This window comes from Oncorhynchus mykiss, chromosome 16 (genome assembly GCF_057628025.1).
Source record: "Oncorhynchus mykiss isolate SJ-2025 chromosome 16, ASM5762802v1, whole genome shotgun sequence".
NCBI lineage: Eukaryota > Metazoa > Chordata > Actinopteri > Salmoniformes > Salmonidae > Oncorhynchus > Oncorhynchus mykiss.
This window is the reverse complement of record NC_143037.1, coordinates 2,247,573-2,269,134: the sequence shown is the minus strand read 5'-3', so window position 1 is coordinate 2,269,134 and position 21,562 is coordinate 2,247,573. Positions and strand designations below refer to the sequence as shown.

Genomic DNA, 21,562 nt, shown 5'->3' with positions numbered 1-21,562 from the left:
TAAACTAGAGCCAAGGCTGGAGGAAAACCATGAATAAACTAGAGCCAAGGCTGGAGGAAAACCATGAATAAACTAGAGCCAAGGCTGGAGGAAAACCATGTTAGTCTGTAGTCAGAGTAAACTATCCATTTCAAGATGTAATAGCAGAGTTCCCCAACTGGCAGCCCGTTATAAAATATAAAACATTATAATTAAAAATAAAATATTTCGTATTATTCATTGTTACATGTGCAGAGTATTCACAAAGTATTCAGACCCCTTGACTTTTCCCACATTTTGTTATGTTACAGCCTTATTCTAAAATTGAGTAAAATATGTTTTTCCTCCATAATCTACACACAACGCCCCATAATGACATCACAATGCCCCATAATGACATCACAATGCCCCATAATGACATCACAATGCCCCATAATGACATCACTATGCCCCATAATGACATCACTATGCCCCATAATGACATCACAATACCCCATAATGACATCACAATACCCCATAATGACATCACAATGCCCCATAATGACATCACAATACCCCATAATGACAAAGCCAAAACCAGTTGGTTTGAAATGTTTCAAAATAAAAAAAACTGAAATATCACGTTTTTTAGGTATTCAGACCCTTTACTCAGTACTTTGTTTGAAGCACATTTGGCAGTAATTACAGCCTTGAGTCTTCTTGGGTATGATGCTAAACGCTTGGCACACCTGTATTTGGAGAGTTTCTCCTATTCTTCTCTGCAGATCCTCTCAAGCTCTGTCAGGTTGGATGGGGAGTGACACTGCACATCTATTTTCAGTTCTCTCCAGAGAAGTTAGATCGGATTCAAGTCCGGGCTCTGGCTGGGCCACTCATGGACATTCAGAGATTTGTCCCAAAGCCACTCCGGTGTTGTCTTGGTTGTGTGCTTAGAGTCGTTGTCCTGTTGGAAGGTGAACCTTCGCTACAGTCTGAGTCTGAGTCTGGAGCAGGTTTTCATCAAGGATCTCTCTGTACTTTGCTCCGTTCATCTTTCCCTCGATCCGAACTTGTCTCCCAGTCCCAGGCACTGAAAAACATCCCCACAGCATGACGCTCCCACCACCATGCTTCACCGTAGGGATGGTGCCAGGTTTCCTCTAGATGTGACACTTGGCATTAAGACAAAAGAGTTCAGCCGTGGTGTCATCAGACCAGAGATTCTGGTTTCTCACGGTCTCAGGGTCCTTTAGGTACCTTTTGGCAAACGCCAGGCAGGCTGTCAGGTGCCTTTTACTGAGGAGTGGCTTCTGTCTGGCCACTCTACCATAAAGGCCTGATTGGTGGAGTGCTGAAGAGATGGTTGTTCTCCCATCTCAACAGAGGAACTCTGGAGCTCTGTCAGGTCAGGTTCTTGGTCACCTCCCTGACCAAGGCCCTTCTCCCCCGATTGCTCAGTTTGGCTGGGCGGCCAGCTCTAGCAATAGTCTTGGTGGTTCCAAACTTCTTCAATTTAAGAATGATGGAGGCCACTGTGTTCTTGGGGACCTTCAATGCTGCAGACATTTTCTTGGTACCTTTCCCCAGATCTGTGCCTCGACAGAATCCTGTCTCGGAGCTCTACGAACAATTCCTTGTTCCTCATGTCTTGGTTATTGCTCTAACATGCACTGTCAACTGTGGGACCTTTATATAGACAGGTGTGTGCCTTTCCAAATCATGTCCAATAAATAGATTTTACCACAGTTGGACTCCAATCAAGTTGTAGAAACATCTCAGGGATGATCAATGGTAACAGGATGCACCGGAGCTCAATTCCGAGTCTCATAGCAAACTGTCTGAATACTTACAGCGTATTTACATTTCTGCTTTTAATACATCTGCAAAAATGTCAAAAAACCTATTTTTACATTGTCATTATGTGTGTGTAGATTCATGTAGAAAAACTATTATTTAATTTATTTTAGAATAAGGCTGTACCGTAACAAAATCTCAACCCCCCCCACTGGGATCTCAACCCCCCCCACCTCACACCTGGGATCTCAACCCCCCCCCCCGACTGGGATCTCAACCCCCCCCCACCTCACACCTGGGATCTCAACCCCCCCCCCCGACTGGGATCTCAACCCCCCCCACCTCACACCTGGGATCTCCTACCCCCCCCCCACTGGGATCTCAACTCACACACACACCCCCCCCCCCCCTCACTGGGATCTCAACCCCCCCCCACCTCACACCTGGGATCTCAACCCCCCCCACCTCACACCTGGGATCTCAACCCCCCCACCCCCCACTGGGATCTCTACTACCCCCCCCCCCGGGATCTCAACCCCCCCCCCCCCCCCCCCCCCCCACCTGACACTGGGATCTCAACCCCCCCCACCCGACACTGGGATCTCAACCCCCCCCACCCGACACTGGGATCTCAACCCACCCCCCAACCTGACACTGGGATCTCAACCCCCCCCACCCCCCCACCTGACACTGGGATCTCAACCCACCCCCCAACCTGACACTGGGATCTCAACCCCCCCCCACCCCCCCACCTGACACTGGGATCTCAACCCACCCCCCAACCTGACACTGGGATCTCAACCCCCCCCACCCCCCACCTGACACTGGGATCTCAACCCACCCCCCAACCTGACACTGGGATCTCAACCCACCCCCCCCCCCCCCACTGGGATCTCAACCCCCCCACTTGACACTGGGATCTCAACCCCCCCCACCCCCCCACCTGACACTGGGATCTCAACCCCCCCACTGGGATCTCAACTCCCCCCCTCACACCTGGGATCTCAACCCCCCCCACCCCCCAACCTGACACTGGGATCTCGACCCACCCCCCCACCTGACACTGGGATCTCAACCCACCCCCCCACCTGACACTGGGATCTCGACCCACCCCCCCACCTCACACTGGGATCTCGACCCACCCCCCCACCTCACACTGGGATCTCGAACCACCCCCCCACCTCACACTGGGATCTCAACCCCCCCCCCCCCCCCCACCTGACACTGGGATCTCGACCCACCCCCCCACCTCACACTGGGATCTCAACCCACCCCCCCACCTCACACTGGGATCTCAACCCACCCCCCCACCTCACACTGGGATCTCAACCCACCCCCCCACCTCACACTGGGATCTCAACCCCCCCCCCCCACCTCACACTGGGATCTCAACCCCCCCCCCCCCCCCCCCCACCTCACACTGGGATCTCAACCCCCCCCCCCCCCCCCCCCACTTGACACTGGGATCTCAACTCCCCCCCACCTCACACTGGGATTTCAACCCCCACCCCCCCCAACATTGGGATCTCAACCCCCCCCCACCTCACGCTGGGATCTCAACCCCCCACACCCCCACCTCACACTGGGATCTCAACCCCCCACCTCACACTGGGATCTCAAACCCCCCCCACACTGGGATCTCAAACCCCCCCACTGGGATCTCAAACCCCCCCACTGGGATCTCAAACCCCCCCACTGGGATCTCAAACCCCCCCACTGAGACCCATCAGAGAGCCCCTCGACATTATCAACGAGACCCATCAGAGAGCCCCTCGACATTATCAACGAGACCCATCAGAGAGCCCCTCGACATTATCAACGAGACCCATCAGAGAGCCCCTCGACATTATCAACGAGACCCATCAGAGAGCCCCTCGACATTATCAACGAGACCCATCAGAGAGCCCCTCGACATTATCAACGAGACCCATCAGAGAGCCCCTCGACATTATCAACGAGACCCATCAGAGAGCCCCTCGACATTATCAACGAGACCCATCAGAGAGCCCCTCGACATTATCAACGAGACCCATCAGAGAGCCCCTCGACATTATCAACGAGACCCATCAGAGAGCCCCTCGACATTATCAACGAGACCCATCAGAGAGCCCCTCGACATTATCAACGAGACCCATCAGAGAGCCCCTCGATTAATCCCACAGCAGATGAATACACTAACTGTTATTGGCTCTGGATAAGAGCGTCAGCTAAATGACTAACATATCAAACCTGACAAAGGAAACCCCATTAGAGCGTGCTCCTAACCTGCAGCTTGTTTGGGCATCAGGGCCGTGGCCATGACGGTTCCTAGTAGTTTGGATACGGCTACCCTCACTCCATAGTTCGATCCTTCCAGGGCCTTGAAGCACAGAGTAGCTACGTTCTCCAGCTCGGCGGTCCACATGAATACAGCCTCATTCTGCAGCTCTAGCAGACACTATAGACAGAGAGGACAGAGTGAGAGAAAGAAAGAGCGAGACAGAAAGAGAGGGACAGAGAGACCGAGTTAATCGTTAGATCCTTCCAGGGCCTTGAAGCACAGAGTAGATACGTTCCCCTGCTATGTGGTCCACTTGAACGCGCCAGCCGATGGCCATCGCCTCTCCCGCCAGCCGATGGCCATCGCCTCTCCCGCCAGCCGATGGCCATCGCCTCTCCCGCCAGCCGATGGCCATCGCCTCTCCCGCCAGCCGATGGCCATCGCCTCTCCCGCCAACCGATGCTTATCATTATATCTGAGCCCTTTCACAATGTGGACTGTTGCACAGTATTCACTAACCTTAGCTACAGCACAGCGCACAGCCATGGAGCGGTCTGTGAGTAGGGAACGAGCGTTCTTATAGATGTCTCTATGGCAAGAGGCTGCTGCTCCACCAAGACCATTCAACACCTTCTGTAGACTGAGTAGAATCTCACTACGACCCTGGGACTGGAGACAGAGGGAGGAGGAGGGGATGAGAGGGGAGATATGAGCGAGAGAGGAGGAGATGAGAGGGGAGATATGAGAGAGAGGAGGGGATGAGAGAGGAGGAGGAGGGGATGAGAGGAGAGGGATGAGAGAGAGGAGGAGGAGGGGATGAGAGGGATGGGAGAGGAGGAGGAGGGGATGAGAGGGATGGGAGAGGAGGAGGAGGGGATGAGAGGGATGGGAGAGGAGGTGGAGGGGATGAGAGGGATGGGAGAGGAGGTGGAGGGGATGAGAGGGATGGGAGAGGAGGTGGAGGGGATGAGAGGGATGGGAGAGGAGGTGGAGGGGATGAGAGGAGAGATATGAGAGAGAGGAGGAGAAGGGGATGAGAGAGAGGAGGGGATGAGAGAGAGGAGGGGATGAGAGAGGAGGGGATGAGAGAGGAGGGGATGAGAGAGAGGGGAGGGATGAGAGGCGAGGGGATGAGAGGCGAGGGGATGAGAGGCGAGGGGATGAGAGGCGAGGGGATGAGAGGCGAGGGGATGAGAGGCGAGGGGGATGAGAGGCGAGGGGGATGAGAGGCGAGGGGGATGAGAGGCGAGGGGGATGAGAGGCGAGGGGGATGAGAGGCAGGGGGATGAGGCGAGGGGATGAGAGGCGAGGGGATGAGAGGCGAGGGGATGAGACAGAGGAGGAGGAGGGGATGATAGGGAGGAGGAGTGAGGAGAGGAGGGCAAATGGGGTGGCATTACATACAAGTCAATCGAAGTCTATCTATATTGTTGCCAAGATGAACTGTACATTGTTCTGAGCAACAATAGAGATACTCCTGGTGTTCTTAGAATGTATTTATTTATTTAAATAGGCAAGTCAGAATACCATGATAAGAAGCATTATGAGCTGCTAGGAAGCCCTTACCCCTGCTCTATAAAACCCAGGAAGCCCTTACCCCTGCTCTATAAAACCCGGGAAGCCCTTACCCCTGCTCTATAAAACCCGGGAAGCCCTTACCCCTGCTCTATAAAACCCAGGAAGCCCTTACCCCTGCTCTATAAAACCCAGGAAGCCCTTACCCCTGCTCTATAAAACCCAGAAAGCCCATACCCCTGCTCTATAAAACCCGGGAAGCCCTTACCCCTGCTCTATAAAACCCAGGAAGCCCATACCCCTGCTCTATAAAACCCAGGAAGCCCTTACCCCTGCTCTATAAAACCCAGGAAGCCCTTACCCCTGCTCTATAAAACCCAGGAAGCCCATACCCCTGCTCTATAAAACCCGGGAAGCCCTTACCCCTGCTCTATAAAACCCAGGAAGCCCATACCCCTGCTCTATAAAACCCGGGAAGCCCTTACCCCTGCTCTATAAAACCCAGGAAGCCCTCACCTCTGCAGTCTTCAGTGCTTTCAGCATGTTGGAGATGGTGTCGGGAAAGGAACTTCCCAGCATCCTCCCCATCTTCTCATAGAAGGACCCAACACAGGCCACAGCAGCTCTGCAAAACAAACCACGATGAGCCGAACAGAGGAGTTCATTACCACTCAATTATAGACTGGAAGCTATTCTTTACCCACTCACACCCGGTCAGACAGACAGTACCGGGTCAAACAGACAGACAGAACCGGGGTCAGACAGACAGTACCCGGTTAGACAGACAGTAGCCTCCACTCTTCTGGGAAGGCTTTCCACTAGATGTAGGAACATTGCTGCTATAACAGCCTCCAGTCTTCTGGAAAGGCTTTCCACTAGATGTAGGAACATTGCCGCTATAACAGCCTCCAGTCTTCTGGGAAGGCTTTCCACTAGTTATTGGAACATTGCTGCTATAACAGCCTCCAGTCTTCTGGGAAGGCTTTCCACTAGATGTTGGAACATTGCTGCGGTCATGATGCCTGGATTGCAGTCGGCTTTCCAATTCATCCCGAAGGTGTTCGATGGGGTTGAGGTCAGGGCTCTGTGCAGGCCAGTCAAGTTCTTCCACACCGATCTCGACAAACCATTTCTGTATGGACCTCGCTGTGTGCACGAGGGCATTGTCATGCTGAAACAGGAAAGGCCTTCCCCAAACTGTTAACACAAAGTTGGAAGCACAGAATCGTCTAGAATGTCATTGAATGCTGTAGCGTTAAGATTTCCCTTCACTGGAACTAAGGGGCCCGAACCATGAAAAACAGACCCAGACCGTTATTCCTCCTCCACCAAACTTTACAGTTGGCACTATGCAATCGGGCAGGTACCGTTCTCCTGGCATCTACCAAACCCAGATTCATCCATCGGACTGCCAGATGGTGAAGCGTGATTTATCACTCCAGAGAACGTGTTTCCACTGATCCAGAGTCCAATGGTGGAGAGCTTTACACCACTCCAGCCGACGCTTGGCATTGTGCATGGTGATCTTAGACTTGTGTGCGGCTGCTCGGTCATGGAAACCCATTTCATGATGATCCCGATGAACAGTTATTGTGCTGACGTTGCTTCCAGAGGCAGTTAGGAACTGTAGTGAGTGTTGCAACTGAGGACAGACGATTTTTACACGCTACATTCTGTGAGTTTGTGTGGCCTACCACTTCGCGGCTGAGACGTTGTTGCTCCTAGAGGTTTCCACTTCACAATAACAGCACTTACAGTTGACCGGGGCAGCTCTAGCAGGGCTGAAATTTGACAAACTGACACGTTGAGCAGGTGGAATCCTATGACTGTGCCACGTTGAAAGTCACTGAGCTCTTCAGTAAGGCCATTCTACTGCCAATGTGCGTCTATGGAGATTGCATGGCTGTGTGCTCGATTTGATACACCTGTCAGCAACGGGTGTGGCTGAAATATTCACTCAATCCACTCACTTGAAGGGGTGTCCAGATACTTTTGTTTGTATATTAAGTGCATTAGGAAAGTATTCAGACCCCTTGACTTTTTCAACATGTTGTTACGTTACAGCCTTATTCTAAAATAGATTAAATACAAAAACATCCTTAGCAATCTACATACAATACCCCATAATGACAAAGCAAACACAGATTAAGACATTTTGGAAAATGTAATAAAATAAAAAAATCAGAAATACTTTATTTACATAAGTATTCCAACACTTTGCTATGAGACTTGGAATTGAGCTCTGGTGCATCCTGTTTCCATTGATCATCATTAAGATGTTTCTACAACTTGATTGGAGTCCACCTGTGGTACATTTAATTGATTGGACATGATTTGGAAAGGCACACACCTGTCTATATAAGGTCCCACAGTTGACAGTGCATGTCAGAGCAACAACCAAGCCATGAGGTCGAAGGAATTGTCCGTAGAGCTCCGAGACAGGATTGTGTCGAGGCTCAGATCTGGGTGAAAGGAACAAAACATTTCTGCAGCATTGAAGGTCCCCAAGAACACAGTGGCCTCCATCATTCTTAAATGGAAGAAGTTTGGAACCACCAAGACTCTTCCTAGAGCTGGCCAAACTCAGAAATCAGGGGAGAAGGGCCTTGGTCAGGGAGGTGACCAAGAACCCGATGGTCACTCTGACAGAACTCCAGAGTTCATCAGCGGAGATGGGAGAACCTTCCAGAAGGACAACCATCTCTGCAGCACTCCAACAATCAGGCCTTTATGGTAGAGTGGCCAGATGGAAGCCACTCCTCAGTAAAAGGCACATGACCGCCTGCTTGGAGTTTGCCAAAAGGCACCTAAAGGACTCTCAGACCATGAGAAACAAGATTCTCTGGTCTGATGAAACCAAGATTGAACACTTTGGCCTGAATGCCAAGCGTCACGTCTGGAGGAAACCTGGCACCATCCCTACAGTGAAGCATGGTGGTGGCAGCATCATGCTGTGGTGATGTTTTTCAACAGCAGGGACTGAGAGACTAGTCAGGATCAAGGGAAAGACGAACAGAGAAATGTACAGAGATCCTTGATGAAAACCTGCTCCAGAGCGCTCAGTACATCAGACTGGGGTGAAGGTTCACCTTCCAAAAGGACAATGCCCCTAAGCTGACAGGCCAAGACAACGCAGGAGTGTCTTCGGGACAAGTCTCTGCATGTCCTGGAGTGGCCCAGCCAGACCCCGCCCGGGCTTGAACCCGATCTAACATCTCTGGAGAGACCTGAAAATAGCTGTGCAGCGACGCTCCCCATTCAACCTGACAGTTTGAGAAGAGAATAATGGGAGAAACTCCCCAAACAGGTTTGGCAAGCTTGTAGAAGACTCGAGGCTGTAATCGCTGCCAAATGTGCTCCAACAAAGTGCTGAGTAAAAGGGTCTGAATAATTATGTAAATGTCATATTTAAGTGTTTTATTTGTAATACATTTGCAAAATTTACTAGAAACCTGTTTTTTGATTTGTCATTATGGGGTATTGTGCGGTTTAAAAAAATATATATTTCAGAATAAGGCTGTTATGTAACAAAATGTGGAAAAAGTCAAGGGGTCTGAATACTTTCCAAATGCACTGTATGTATGTATGTATGTATGTATGTATGTATGTATGTATGCATGTATATATAATGCTTAGACCTACATCTAATGCATAAATATATATGAATCTAAAAAGCTCACAGTTTGGTGGGGAGGTAAGTGGGCGTGTCATCCTTGCTCTTGATGATGTCATTGCACTTGTCCAGTGTCTGGAAGACAGTGAAGGTGTCTCCTATGCTGTAGAGGGTAGCCAGGTTCTTCGCTAGCAGTTTCCTGGTGGGAGGGCCAGGGGCACTGCTGATCAACCCTGTCAGCTGCTCAACCAACTTCTTCTGCTTCTCCTTCACATCCACCTGGCAAGGGGGTGGGAGAGAGGAGGGGTGGTGAGAGAGGAGGGGTGGTGAGAGGGGAGGGGAGGGGTGGTGAGAGGGGAGGGGGGAGGGGAGGTGAGAGGGGAGGGGAGAGGTGAGAGGGGAGGGGAGAGGGGAGGGGGGAGGGGAGGGGGGAGGGGAGGGGGGAGGGGAGGGGAGAGGGGAGGGGAGGGGGGAGGGGAGGGGAGAGGGGAGGGGAGGGGAGAGGGGAGAGGGGAGGGGGGGGAGAGGGGAGGGGGGAGGGGAGGGGGGAGGGGAGCAGACAAATACAGAGAGAGCACGCAAACACACAATCAACAAGGTGTAGGTTGCAGATAGATGAAATCGAATAACACTGACAGCACAGGTGTATTGGCTAGCGTGAGTAAATTCGTCTCTCTGTCAACTCACCTTGTTTGCTGCCACTAGAACCTTGTCCAGGAAGCGAAGCCATTCGAAGATGAAGACGGGTCTCTTAGCCTCAGTGATCTGGGCTAGGGCTTCCTCGTTCAGAAGCAGACTGTGAGCCAACTCCATGGCGATAGTAATCCAGCTAGCGGTAGCTAATAGCCGATAGCTCTTGGGTAAAGGGTCCTCTCCTTCAGCTCACAGAGCCCAATGATACAGCCTCCTCAACTCTGGAAATGTATTGGAGAGAGAGTATGTTCACAATGGTATTATATATCAGGCCAGATAAGAGACCAATGATAAACGTCAGAGCAAAGAGGATGTAACGGTAGCTAGCTAGCTACAAGCTAACGTTACAGAGTCAGAGGTGGTCGCACCTGCCAACTATATTGGCTAGTAGTTAGTGTTTACTAACACAAATAAATATTAACTTGGTAACGTTACAATGCTTCACAGTACCGGACCGTTATGTAACCAACTAATTTAACTGATATCTGGCTAACTAACTACGTTTATAAAATGTTAAACTGACGTTGCAATGATAGAAGAGGGTTAGGAGCACAGCTAGTAAACATTAGCATTCAGGACACTTGCCACACAGCTTACTAGACCCAAATGAATGTCTAAAAAAACTCACGATCAAACGCCTTACACGAACACATCTATTTCATACAGTTAATCACAGACGTAAATAAAGAGTAGGCTTTAATCAACCAAATAAACAGAAACAAAAAAACAACCTCGTCCTACCTGTTTTGTCGCCAAGATCATTGACGAATCATTTGCAGTCAACTGTGTCGGTGATGTGTATAAACCATGATGAAATGACAGGAGCGCTGTTTTGAAGTCACCCAGCAGCCATCTTGGTACTCTTCAATTAAAAAATATATATTTTTGAAGCCATAGAAAATCATATATTAACGTCTACATTCGTTTTTGACACGTTTATTATATTACAGACACCTTAATGTATCATTTAAAATTAGATTATGTCAGCTAAACAGAAATACATTTAAAAATATATATATATTTTAAAAAATCCTTAAAATATATAGTTTTGAGAATACTAATGTTACTTTCCACACTAAAACAACTTAAATACATGTACATTTTGTTCTTGAAACATTTAACTAAAATGCTGTAGAATTCCATTCATTCCAACGGAGGACTGCTTCCTACTAGGGAGTACCAATATGGCCGACCGGAGGCTTCAAATCGACTCAGATATATTCCACTTTTCGAGGTACTCGGTCCTAGCATATGAATGCAGCAATAACGTCAGAAAACCATAGGTTATACACGTCATTCGTCGTCGGGACTATGGTGGCAGACAGTAGATTTATATTTGAACAAGAGTTGACCCTATTATGAAGAGATGTACTGCTTGGATTATTTACCTACGATATAAACCATTTGAAACATTTTTATGTCATTAAATATTTTGGCCAAATTTCATATTCCCAAATGTAAATCATTAAAAAACACACATTTATCTTACCTCACCAAAATAAATTGAAAAATATTTTATCACAATTAAATACTGTACCAACAGTATATTTTAGGCTTTGTGTAATGCGTTAGCTCTGCCCCTGGCCCACCCACAGCCAACTGTCCTTTGTACATTTCTATGTCAGATTTTTTTTCCCAAAATAGTATTTAGACGCGCAACATGTAAACGGAACCAATCAAATGAAAACGGAACCAATCAAATGTGCAGAGGTTCCAGGCGGAATCTTTTCGCGAAGGGAAAATGGTTTTCACTAGTTACCACAGCCACAAAGTCAAAATTGTCTAGCTATGTCGTAAAAACAATATAAAAACAAAAAATTGCTTTTTGGTCTTAATTGAAGGTTAGTGTTAGGCATAAAGTCAGTAACTTGGTGTGTTTAAGGTTATATTTAAAATCAGATTTTAAGAAGATGAATTGTAGAAATCGGCGGGGTTTAGCTGATTATGACATTGTGGATGTGGTAACTAACTAACGTTAGTGACGAACGAGAAAAGGTGAAAGCCAGCTGAACAATAATAGTCCTACAATAGTTCACTTGTTTGGTTTTACAAGTCAATCATGGCTGAAGACGAAGATGATTATATGTCTGATGCCTTTCTCAGTCAAATGTGAGTTTTTTTTCCCCTTCAGTTTCCGTACGGTGAGCAAATAAATTGTAACTAACATCAGAGTGCGAGTTTGTGATGATGGGTACCATTAGCTAGCTAGCTACTGTAACATTAGTTAACGTAGCTAATTAGCTAGCTACACAGATGAATAGGAGCCACGTTCGGTTGCCAAACGTTGCATATAGAAATGCAATGAATAAAGACGAATACATGTTGGAGAGGCAGATTTAGCTAACGAGCTAATTAGTCAAAGGCATGGCAGATTCATTTAAGTATTAGTAGTAGTAGTAGTAATTGGCTGGATCAAAAGCCTGCACGTCGGGTGTTAGGTGACTGTCTCACCTCACATTTAGTTACACATTCCACAGAAGAATATTCAAAAAATATACTTTAGTGTCTATCGTCTGGTTATTGCATGTGTGTTCCGTTTATAGCTAAGTTCTCAGTTTATGTGCAAGGTTCTCTCTGTGTCCCATCTCCCTGGCAGACCAGATGTGAAGCCCGGTATCCCGATGGTGAAGCGTGTGAAGGAGGCCCTGAGGAAAGAGGTGCTTCACAAGGAGAAGAACGTTAAGAATCGCCAGAAGACTATTAAAGAGTTGGAACAGGAGAGTAGAGAGATGGCACAGCATAGCACCATTAGCAACCAGAACAAGGGCTTTGCTCTGCTGCAGAAGATGGGCTACAAAGCTGGACAAGGCCTGGGGAAGCAGGGTTAGTCCTCTCCAGTTCAACTCAGAATGTATCATATTACTTCTTAACTGAATCAGTTCAACTCAGAAATAAATGCCTGACTTTAATGTATTCAGCTAGGAGTTACGCCAGACATCACAATAACTAAGCCAGTCAGGTCTCTTTAGTGATGGGGTTAGTATTAGTATTGTAGCAAAGTCAGGGGGGTAGTCCAGAGTGGGACTTGAACCCAGCACTTTGGTACTGTCAACCCAACACCTTAGCAGTTCCGCTAAGAGATGTGAACCCTTGACGAGGTCGCTGTGTTGGAATAAAGTTGTTACAATATGACGATCAGACCTGACATCACATGGTAGATTTTCTTCAAGTATCGATTCCTGTCTTTATTCCCTCTTGCAGGGGCGGGAAGAGTCGAACCTATTCCATTAAATATCAAAACAGGTGAGAATTCATTTTTATATCCAAAATGTAAGTAAATTCTAACCTACACATTGACAGTGTATACATTGTATGTATCAACATTACCTTTCTGAAGAGATGTAGCCTACCTAATGCAATTAATACATGATCTCTAACATTACCTGCTATAGAGATGTAGCCTACCTAATGCAATTAATACATGATCTCTAACATTACCTTCTGAAGAGATGTAGCCTACCTAATGCAATTCATACATTATCTCTAACATTACCTTCTGAAGAGATGGAGCCTACCTAATGCAATTAATATATTCTCTAACATTACCTTCTGTTATTGAAATGGTTGTAAACATACTGCATCATCCTGTGGTTATGTATCACTCAGACAGAGGGGGCATCGGGATGGAGGGAGTGAAGAAGAGGAAAGCGGAGGAGGAACTTGAACATTACCGTCAGAAAGCCCGGGCCAAACAACAGAATGAGAAGCAGTCCCTGGAGGACTTCAGGTAAAGACCTAGTCCCAGATGGCACCCTGTTCCTTATTGGCTCTGGTCTAATGGCTCCCTATTGGCTCTGGTCTAATGGCACCTATTCCCTATTGGCTCTGGTCTAATGGCTCCCTATTGGCTCTGGTCTAATGGCACCTATTTCCTATTGGCTTTGGTCTAATGGCGGCCTATTCCCTATTGGCTCATGTCTAATGGCGCCCTATTCCCTATTGGCTCTGATCTAATGGCACCCTATTGGCTCTGGTCTAATGGCTCCCTATTGGCTCTGGTCTAATGGCACCTATTCCCTATTGGCTCTGGTCTAATGGCTCCCTATTGGCTCTGGTCTAATGGCACCTATTTCCTATTGGCTTTGGTCTAATGGCACCCTATTCCCTATTGGCTCATGTCTAATGGCACCTTATTCCCTATTGGCTCTGGTCTTATGGCACCCTATTCCCTATTGGCTCTGGTCTAATGGCACCCTATTCCCTATTGGCTCCGGTCTAATGGCACCCTATTCCCTATTGGCTCCGGTCTAATGGCACCCTATTCCCTATTGGCTCATGTCTAATGGCACCTTATTCCCTATTGGCTCTGGTCTTATGGCACCCAATTCCCTATTGGCTCTGGTCTAATGGCACCCTATTCCCTATTGGCTCCGGTCTAATGGCACCCTATTCCCTACTGGCTCTGGTCTAATGGCACCCTATTCCCTATTGGCTCCGGTCTAATGGCACCCTATTCCCTATTGGCTCTGGTCTAATGGCACCCTATTCCCTATTGGCTCTGGTCTAATGGCACCCTATTCCCTATTGGCTTTGGTCAAATGGCACCAGTCAGGTGCTGGTCAAATGTGTTCTAATGCTGTGTATATGTGTTCATGTGTTCTAATGCTGTGTACGTGTGTTCTAATGCTGTGTACGTGTGTTCTAATGCTGTGTACGTGTGTTCTAATGCTGTGTACGTGTGTTCTAATGCTGTGTGCGTGTGTTCTAATGCTGTGTGCGTGTGTTCTAATGCTGTGTGCGTGTGTTCTAATGCTGTACGTGTGTGTTCTAATGCTGTGTGTGTGTGTGTTCTAATGCTGTGTGCGTGTGTTCTAATGCTGTATGCGTGTGTTCTAATGCTGTGCGCGTGTGTTCTAATGCTGTGCGCGTGTGTTCTAATGTTGTGTGCGTGTGTTCTAATGCTGTGTATATGTGTTCATGTGTTCTAATGCTGTGTGCGTGTGTTCTAATGCTGTGTGCGTGTGTTCTACATCAGAGTGAGGATGAGGACAGAGAGGGAAGAGCAAAAGATTGAGGGGGACCTCAGGAGGAGTCAGAAAGCCTGTGAGCAGCTGGACAGTCAGAAGGTTAGACACACACACATACACACATAGACACACACACATATACACACATAGACACACACACATATACACACACACACACACACATACATACACACACACACACACACACATATACATACATACACACACACATACATACACACACACACACACACACACACATACATACACACACACACATACACACACAGTCTTTTATCTGCAAAAAGTCAATTTGGTGGAAACACACCTCTGGTGGAAAATGTGTGGATTTTACAATATTTACCTGAAAATCGGTTGCCAACTGCATTGAAACCTAGCTAGTCACAAAATCTATTGACAAGAAGAAGAAGACAGGGGCTTTTATGTTTAACTCTGACTATACTGAATACTCTCCTTTTGAATTCCAGGGTGTCCCGGTGCCCAGGGAAGACTGGTACTGGCCTAAACTGGTTGTTGAGGAGGAGGAGGAGGAGGAAGACAAGGTGGTTGAGGATGAGGAGGAAGAGGAAGACAAGGTGGTGGAGGAGGATGAGTTAACTGTTAGTACATTTCATTTGAATATGATAGAAGCTTCAGGAAAGAGACTAAAGATATGGCCAGTTAAAGAATAGACGTTTTAATGGCGTGAAACAGTAGGGTTGAATTAAGAATAGACGTTTTAATGGCGTGAAACAGTAGGGTTGAATTAAGAATATACGTTTTAATGGCGTGAAACAGTAGGGTTGAATTAAGAATAGACGTTTTAATGGCGTGACACAGTAGGGTTGAATTAAGAATAGACATTTTAATGGCGTGACACAGTAGGGTTGAATTAAGAATAGACGTTTTAATGGCATGACACAGTAGGGTTGAATTAAGAATAGACATTTTAATGGCGTGACACAGTAGGGTTGAATTAAGAATAGACATTTTAATGGCATGACACAGTAGGGTTGAATTAAGAATAGATTAAATAATAAATTGAATCTAGATTATTATTTTCAAGTTCCTCCTTTGACAACCCTGTTTTCCTGATATTTTCTAGTCACTGGACAAGCTACAAATTCTGACATCATATTTAAGAGGGGTCCATTTTTACTGCATATGGTGTGGCACCGCTTACAATGGTAAGAATTGAATCCTCCTCTCTTAAATAAAAACATCCCTGGCCATTGTAAGACATTGAATAGCACTTTACACGGTTTGTGACCTACAGATGAGGAGGATCTGTGCTCTAATTGCCCTGGAGACGCAGCTGTAGACCACGATGACTGAACCACTGCAGAATAATCACCAGAAGAGACTGGAGGCATCGACCAGTCGGATTCGTTAACATACGGGGATTATAAATGGGATCGGAGGCCGTATGAATGAATGTACCGATCTGTAGGATTTTTCTCTTTAGAGCACAATGAATAAGGTTACGTGAACAGGGAGGGACTGATCCTAGATCAGCACTGCTGTTCTGAGCCGGTTGATGCATATAACAGCTGCCCCTGTATGATAAATATAGGTGAGTTTTGACCTATAAAGTGTGCATTTGTATTATTTATAATGTAGACAGGACATTTTATGTATTTTCTTCCTGAACATAAAAGAAAACTTTTTTTTTTTTATATGATTCAGAAACCATGAATTAAAAAGGTTATTTAGATTATAATCTGTATTGTGTTATTTGTACATTTGACAGGCAAACTTGATATTAGCGTAGGGTTCATTCATCCCATGTCATCCACAGACCACCAAGTCGAGATGTTTGCCTCCTTATCTAACACGTTGTATTCAATAGGATGCAACATTTATTGCAAATGCAGACATAATTTTTGGAGCTGTTTAAAAAGTATATATGTTTGGCACTTTCACCAATTTGTTGGCATGTAAACACACTTTTTTTCCTTATTCGTTTAACCTAAAACTTCTCACATACATATTACTAACTGAATTTCGTATTGTTTTATTTGGGGAATATAATTCTTTGTAGCCAACACATAGACGTTAGCCCAGTAGCCATATTGACTGATGACGTGTGGTTCGGGAAATCGAAACCAAAGATTATGGATATAGTGACAAGACGCGCGTCTCTCCTTCCTAACAATGGGAGTTTTGTCCACAACGCGGACCGGCGGGCTGTCTAGCTCCGACTTATCCTTTCTTTGGACTTTTAACGTCAACCGCCTGTATTCAATAGAGAGAGACGCTATGCCACTCCTCAATTCCTGAATATGCATAGCCGTCTCGAGACAAATTCCGATATAGTGTTGTTGTTTTTTCAAAGTTGCCGTGATGTCACGTGTCCTACTTAAATCAGTAAACTCGTAACAATTTAACCATTGCAAAATGTATATTCGAGCAAATAAATCTCACGTAGCAAATAAGCCATTACTTTCTTTGTTGACCATATTCGACACTCGCATTGACCTCCATAAAAAAAAAACTCACGCAACCTGCTGGAGACGGATTTTCATCCGAGTTGAGCATCTCTCTTCCTTTTCCTCTCTGTAGAAACTTTTCCTCTCTTTTGAAGCACAAAACGAAAGTAAAGCGCGATGACTGGACACTGACAGCAGTGCAGTCGCTAAGTGTTCAAACACTTGTGGGGACCATCTACACCAAGGACTCTAACTATAACAATAAATGATACATAACTATATAACGTTAGAGAGCATCCACACTAGAGAAACGTTGATCGTTCTACACCGATCAATCCACAGGTCAACGCATCCTTACTGCACGCTAAAAGGCCTATTAATAAATCGGTAAGTAACACAGACGATTCAGTACATTAGGGTGTGTTCATTGTCATAGTGTGAACTGCAAATAATACTTCAATGCACATGTCACGAACAAAAATATATAGAAACTCGTATTTAAATGAAGCAAGCTGTTTAGCCTGCGCGTCTTTTATATAATGTCATTGCTTGCTTGGTTCCCAACTGATTTCTATTTTTCGATTGGATGTCAATTTGTTTTGGATCTTATTTTTCACTGTGTTCTTCTCTCTGTTTGACCTGTGCAACCATTAACAATGCATCAGTGTAACAATATCATTTCTGTGGCCAAAGTGATCACACCAACGCACGCTCTCTCTTCGCACGCTCTACGGAGAAATTTAACGGTGGTTGGTATCCAATAGGTTGCGTTACCGTCCCCAACTGGACTCTAGTATAAATCCATTATACTTTGTGATAAAACATGTTTTTTTAAACACCCAAGTACTTCTCTACAGCTGCTACCACAATATCTATTTTCTGTGATTCACGTGCCATTTCTGCGGTACAGTTAAAAACCATTGCTATGAATGATAAGAAGCCAACCTTCCTTACCCGGTAGTTTATTTGGACTAGGCCTATTTTACATTCAGTAAGAGCAAGACTGTTTCTCCCCAAGAAAAGGCTATTTAGGCCTAGTATTAAAAAAAAAGTATAAAATGAATGTCCTACAGCTTTTGTAGACTGTAGCTATTCCTGGGATGACACGTGAAAATGAATAACGTAGATACAAGGAATACAGTCGAGGTTTGAGTCCGTGTAGCCTATTGCGCGTAAGAACAGCTGGAAGAGAGAAAGGCTAGTTGCTTGGCGGAAGTAAGACGCTAAATATTAGGCCATTCATTACATAGGAAAACATGTGGGTTCTTTGAGTAGGGTGATGGTTCTATGTGGAACCACAATGACTCAAAGAACCCTTTGAGCTCTTCAACGATTCTTTGCTATTCACAAAAAGGGTTCTTTGCTCCTTTAGTGAGAATCAAAATGTAAGGGAGGCGGCTCATTGGAATATCTGAGGGAGTGGTTTGGAACAGATCTTTTTTGTGCAACCATGAGTAATAGTGTCATTCCAGTTTATTTAATGTGTTGTGTCATGCCATTACATATTACATAAACCTATGGCCAGTGACTGACTCATGTACTGTAAGGTCTTGAGTCTATTGAGAAATCAAATTTAAAAAAAATAATAAAAATTATATAGCCCTTTGTACATCAGCTGATGTCTCAAAGTGCTGTACAGAAACCCAGCCTAAAACCCCAAACAGCAAGCAATGCAGGTGTAGAAGCACGGTGGCTAGGAAAAACTCCCTAGAAAGGCCAAAACCTAGGAAGAAACCTAGAGAGGAACCAGGCTATGTGGGGTGGCCAGTCCTCTTCTGGCTGTGCCGGGTGGAGGTTATAACAGAACATGGCCAAGATGTTCAAATGTTCATAAATGACCAGCATGGTCCAATAATAATAAGGCAGAACAGTTGAAACTGGAGCAGCAGCACGGCCAGGTGGACTGGAGACAGCAAGGAGTCATCATGTCAGGTAGTCCTGAGGCATGGTCCTAGGGCTCAGGTCCTCAGAGAGAGAGAAAGAAAGAGAGAATTAGAGAGAGCACACTTAAATTCACACAGGACACCGAATAGGACAGGAGAAGTACTCCAGATATAACAAACGGTTGACTAAATCAGTCAGTGGGTCTCAGTTCTCTCCTCAGAGTCCTCCAGCTGTTCCAGAGGTAGCTATTTCATTCAACTTAATGTAACGGATGTGAAACGGCCAGCTAGTTAGCGGTGGTGCGCGCGAATAATGTTTCAATCGGTGACGTCACTCGCTCTGAGACCTTGAAGTAGTAGTTCCCCTTTGCTCTACAAGGGCCGCGACTTTTGTGGAGCGATGGGTAAAGATGCTTCGAGGGTGACTGTTGACGTGTGCAGAGCGTCCCTGGTTCGCGCCCAGGTTGGGGCGAGGGGACAGACTGTTACATTAACACAATAATAACACCTATGGAATTTCAACAATATAATACAGCTAACCTGAATAAAATAAAAAAAAACTGTATGGTTCATCAAAATGATTTATGAAGAACCTTTCAGATTGAGAATGGTTTTGTAAAGAACCTTTCTCCATAAAGGTTCTATAAAGAACCATAAAAAATGGTTATAACCATAGAATATAGAATGTTAGGAAAGAGTTCTTTATTGAACCATCATGGGTTCTATGTAGCCCCCAAAAGGGTTCTATATAGCCCCCAAAAGGGTTCTATATAGCCCCAAAAAGGGTTCTATGTAGCCCCAAAAGGGTTCTATATAGCCCCAAAAAGGGTTCTATGTAGCCCCATGAAGGGTTCTATATAGCCCCATAAAGGGTTCTATATAGCTCCATGAAGGGTTCTATATAGCCCCATAAAGGGTTCTATATAGCCCCATAAAGGGTTCTATATAGCCCCATAAATGGTTCTATATAGCCCCATAAAGGGTTCTATATAGCCCCATAAAGGGTTCTATATAGCCCCATAAAGGGTTCTATATAGCCCCATGAAGGGTTCTATATAGCCCCATAAAGGGTTCTATATAGCCCCATAAAGGGTTATATATAGCCCCAAAAAGGGTTCTATGTAGCCCCAAAAAGGGTTCTATATAGCCCCATGAAGGGTTCTATATAGCCCCATAAAGGGTTCTATATAGCCCCAAAAAGGGTTCTATATAGCCCCATAAAGGGTTCTATATAGCCCCATAAAGGGTTCTATATAGCCCCCAAAAGGGTTCTATATAGCCCCAAAAGGGTTCTATGTAGCCCCAAAAGGGTTCTATGTAGCCCCAAAAAGGGTTCTATGTAACACCAAAAAGGGTTCTATATAGCCCCATAAAGGGTTCTATATAGCCCCAAAAAGGGTTCTATATAGCCCCATGAAGGGTTCTATATAGCCCCATAAAGGGTTCTATATAGCCCCATAAAGGGTTCTATATAGCCCCATAAAGGGTTCTATATAGCCCCAAAAAGGGTTCTATATAGCCCCATAAAGGGTTCTATATAGCCCCATAAAGGGTTCTATATAGCCCCAAAAAGGGTTCTATATAGCCCCATAAAGGGTTCTATATAGCCCCAAAAAGGGTTCTATATAGCCCCATGAAGGGTTCTATATAGCCCCATGAAGGGTTCTATATAGCCCCATAAAGGGTTCTATATAGCCCCATAAAGGGTTCTATATAGCCCCAAAAAGGGTTCTATATAGCCCCATAAAGGGTTCTATATAGCCCCAAAAAGGGTTCTATATAGCCCCATAAAGGGTTCTATATAGCCCCAAAAAGGGTTCTATATAGCCCCATGAAGGGTTCTATATAGCCCCATAAAGGGTTCTATATAGCCCCATAAAGGGTTCTATATAGCCCCATAAAGGGTTCTATATAGCCCCATAAAGGGTTCTATATAGCCCCAAAAAGGGTTCTATATAGCCCCATAAAGGGTTCTATATAGCCCCATAAAGGGTTCTATATAGCCCCATAAAGGGTTCTATATAGCCCCAAATAGGGTTTCCCTGTGGTTTACAAGCCAAAGAACCCATATGTGGTACTATATAGAACCATGTGTAGCTAAATAGTAGGGCTATAAATATAACCTGTCAAAATGAAAGATAATAAGTTTCCAGATAATGAAATGGCAGATCTGTCCATTCCTCCAGGTTGTGCTCTGCAGTCCCCACCCAGGGCACACAAATCTCCCATATTGATTAGGCCTACATTTTTAGACAAGGGCGTTATTTAGTTGATTAGTCATAGGTCCATGCTGGACGGTTTACCATCACCAGAATTGCATTTGAACCCAGTCTGGCACAAAGAGAACATTCCTGTGGGAGATACGTCTATACACAATCTATATACACGTGTACTGTTTACCACATAGAAATAAATATTTTTTATAATTTAATTATAGTTAGGCTTTTCTT

General features: G+C 45.8%; 3 protein-coding genes across 18 annotated transcripts in view; 2 read left to right on the top strand and 1 right to left on the bottom strand.

The window, feature by feature from the left end:
* heatr5b (HEAT repeat containing 5B) overlaps positions 1-11,445 on the bottom strand; it is a 100,043-nt gene extending 88,598 nt beyond the window's left edge. For 9 of the 12 annotated variants that reach the window (XM_090201741.1, XM_090201730.1, XM_090201736.1 and 6 more), the window contains exons 1-6: positions 10,575-11,445; positions 9,828-10,054; positions 9,208-9,419; positions 6,044-6,152; positions 4,532-4,681; positions 4,018-4,189 (exon numbers count right to left, since the gene is read on the bottom strand). In XM_090201741.1, the coding sequence (XP_090057867.1) occupies positions 4,018-4,189; positions 4,532-4,681; positions 6,044-6,152; positions 9,208-9,419; positions 9,828-9,953 (769 nt within the window). In that variant the 5' untranslated portion in view covers positions 9,954-10,054; positions 10,575-11,445. Of the gene's footprint in view, positions 1-4,017; positions 4,190-4,531; positions 4,682-6,043; positions 6,153-9,207; positions 9,420-9,827; positions 10,055-10,461 lie in introns of all 12 variants that reach the window. The other 3 variants (XM_090201731.1, XM_090201738.1, XM_090201734.1) reach the window with 1 other exon arrangement.
* A 92-nt stretch (positions 11,446-11,537) lies between these two features.
* gpatch11 (G-patch domain containing 11) lies at positions 11,538-16,520 on the top strand. Its single transcript, XM_090201746.1, has 8 exons — positions 11,538-11,942; positions 12,430-12,656; positions 13,035-13,076; positions 13,440-13,560; positions 14,809-14,899; positions 15,289-15,420; positions 15,906-15,987; positions 16,077-16,520. Exons 1-8 carry the CDS (start codon positions 11,893-11,895, stop codon positions 16,133-16,135), a joined length of 804 nt encoding a protein of 267 aa, XP_090057872.1. The 5' UTR covers positions 11,538-11,892; the 3' UTR covers positions 16,136-16,520.
* Positions 16,521-16,865: 345 nt separating this feature from the next.
* eif2ak2 (eukaryotic translation initiation factor 2-alpha kinase 2) overlaps positions 16,866-21,562 on the top strand; it is a 50,540-nt gene continuing 45,843 nt past the window's right edge. For 3 of the 5 annotated variants that reach the window (XM_090201577.1, XM_090201576.1, XM_090201575.1), the window contains exon 1: positions 16,926-17,616. In XM_090201577.1, coding sequence (XP_090057703.1) covers positions 17,495-17,616 — 122 coding nt within the window. In that variant the 5' untranslated portion in view covers positions 16,926-17,494. Of the gene's footprint in view, positions 17,617-21,562 lie in introns of all 5 variants that reach the window. The other 2 variants (XM_036945759.2, XM_036945758.2) reach the window with 1 other exon arrangement.

Excerpts from the sequence above, each read along its gene's own strand:
- gpatch11 (XM_090201746.1), top strand. The coding sequence starts at position 11,893 with ATGGCTGAAGACGAAGATGATTATATGTCTGATGCCTTTCTCAGTCAA. Across the intron at positions 13,077-13,439 it reads TCCATTAAATATCAAAACAG|ACAGAGGGGGCATCGGGATG; the intron begins GTGAGAATTCAT and ends TGTATCACTCAG. Across the intron at positions 14,900-15,288 it reads AGCAGCTGGACAGTCAGAAG|GGTGTCCCGGTGCCCAGGGA; the intron begins GTTAGACACACA and ends TTTGAATTCCAG.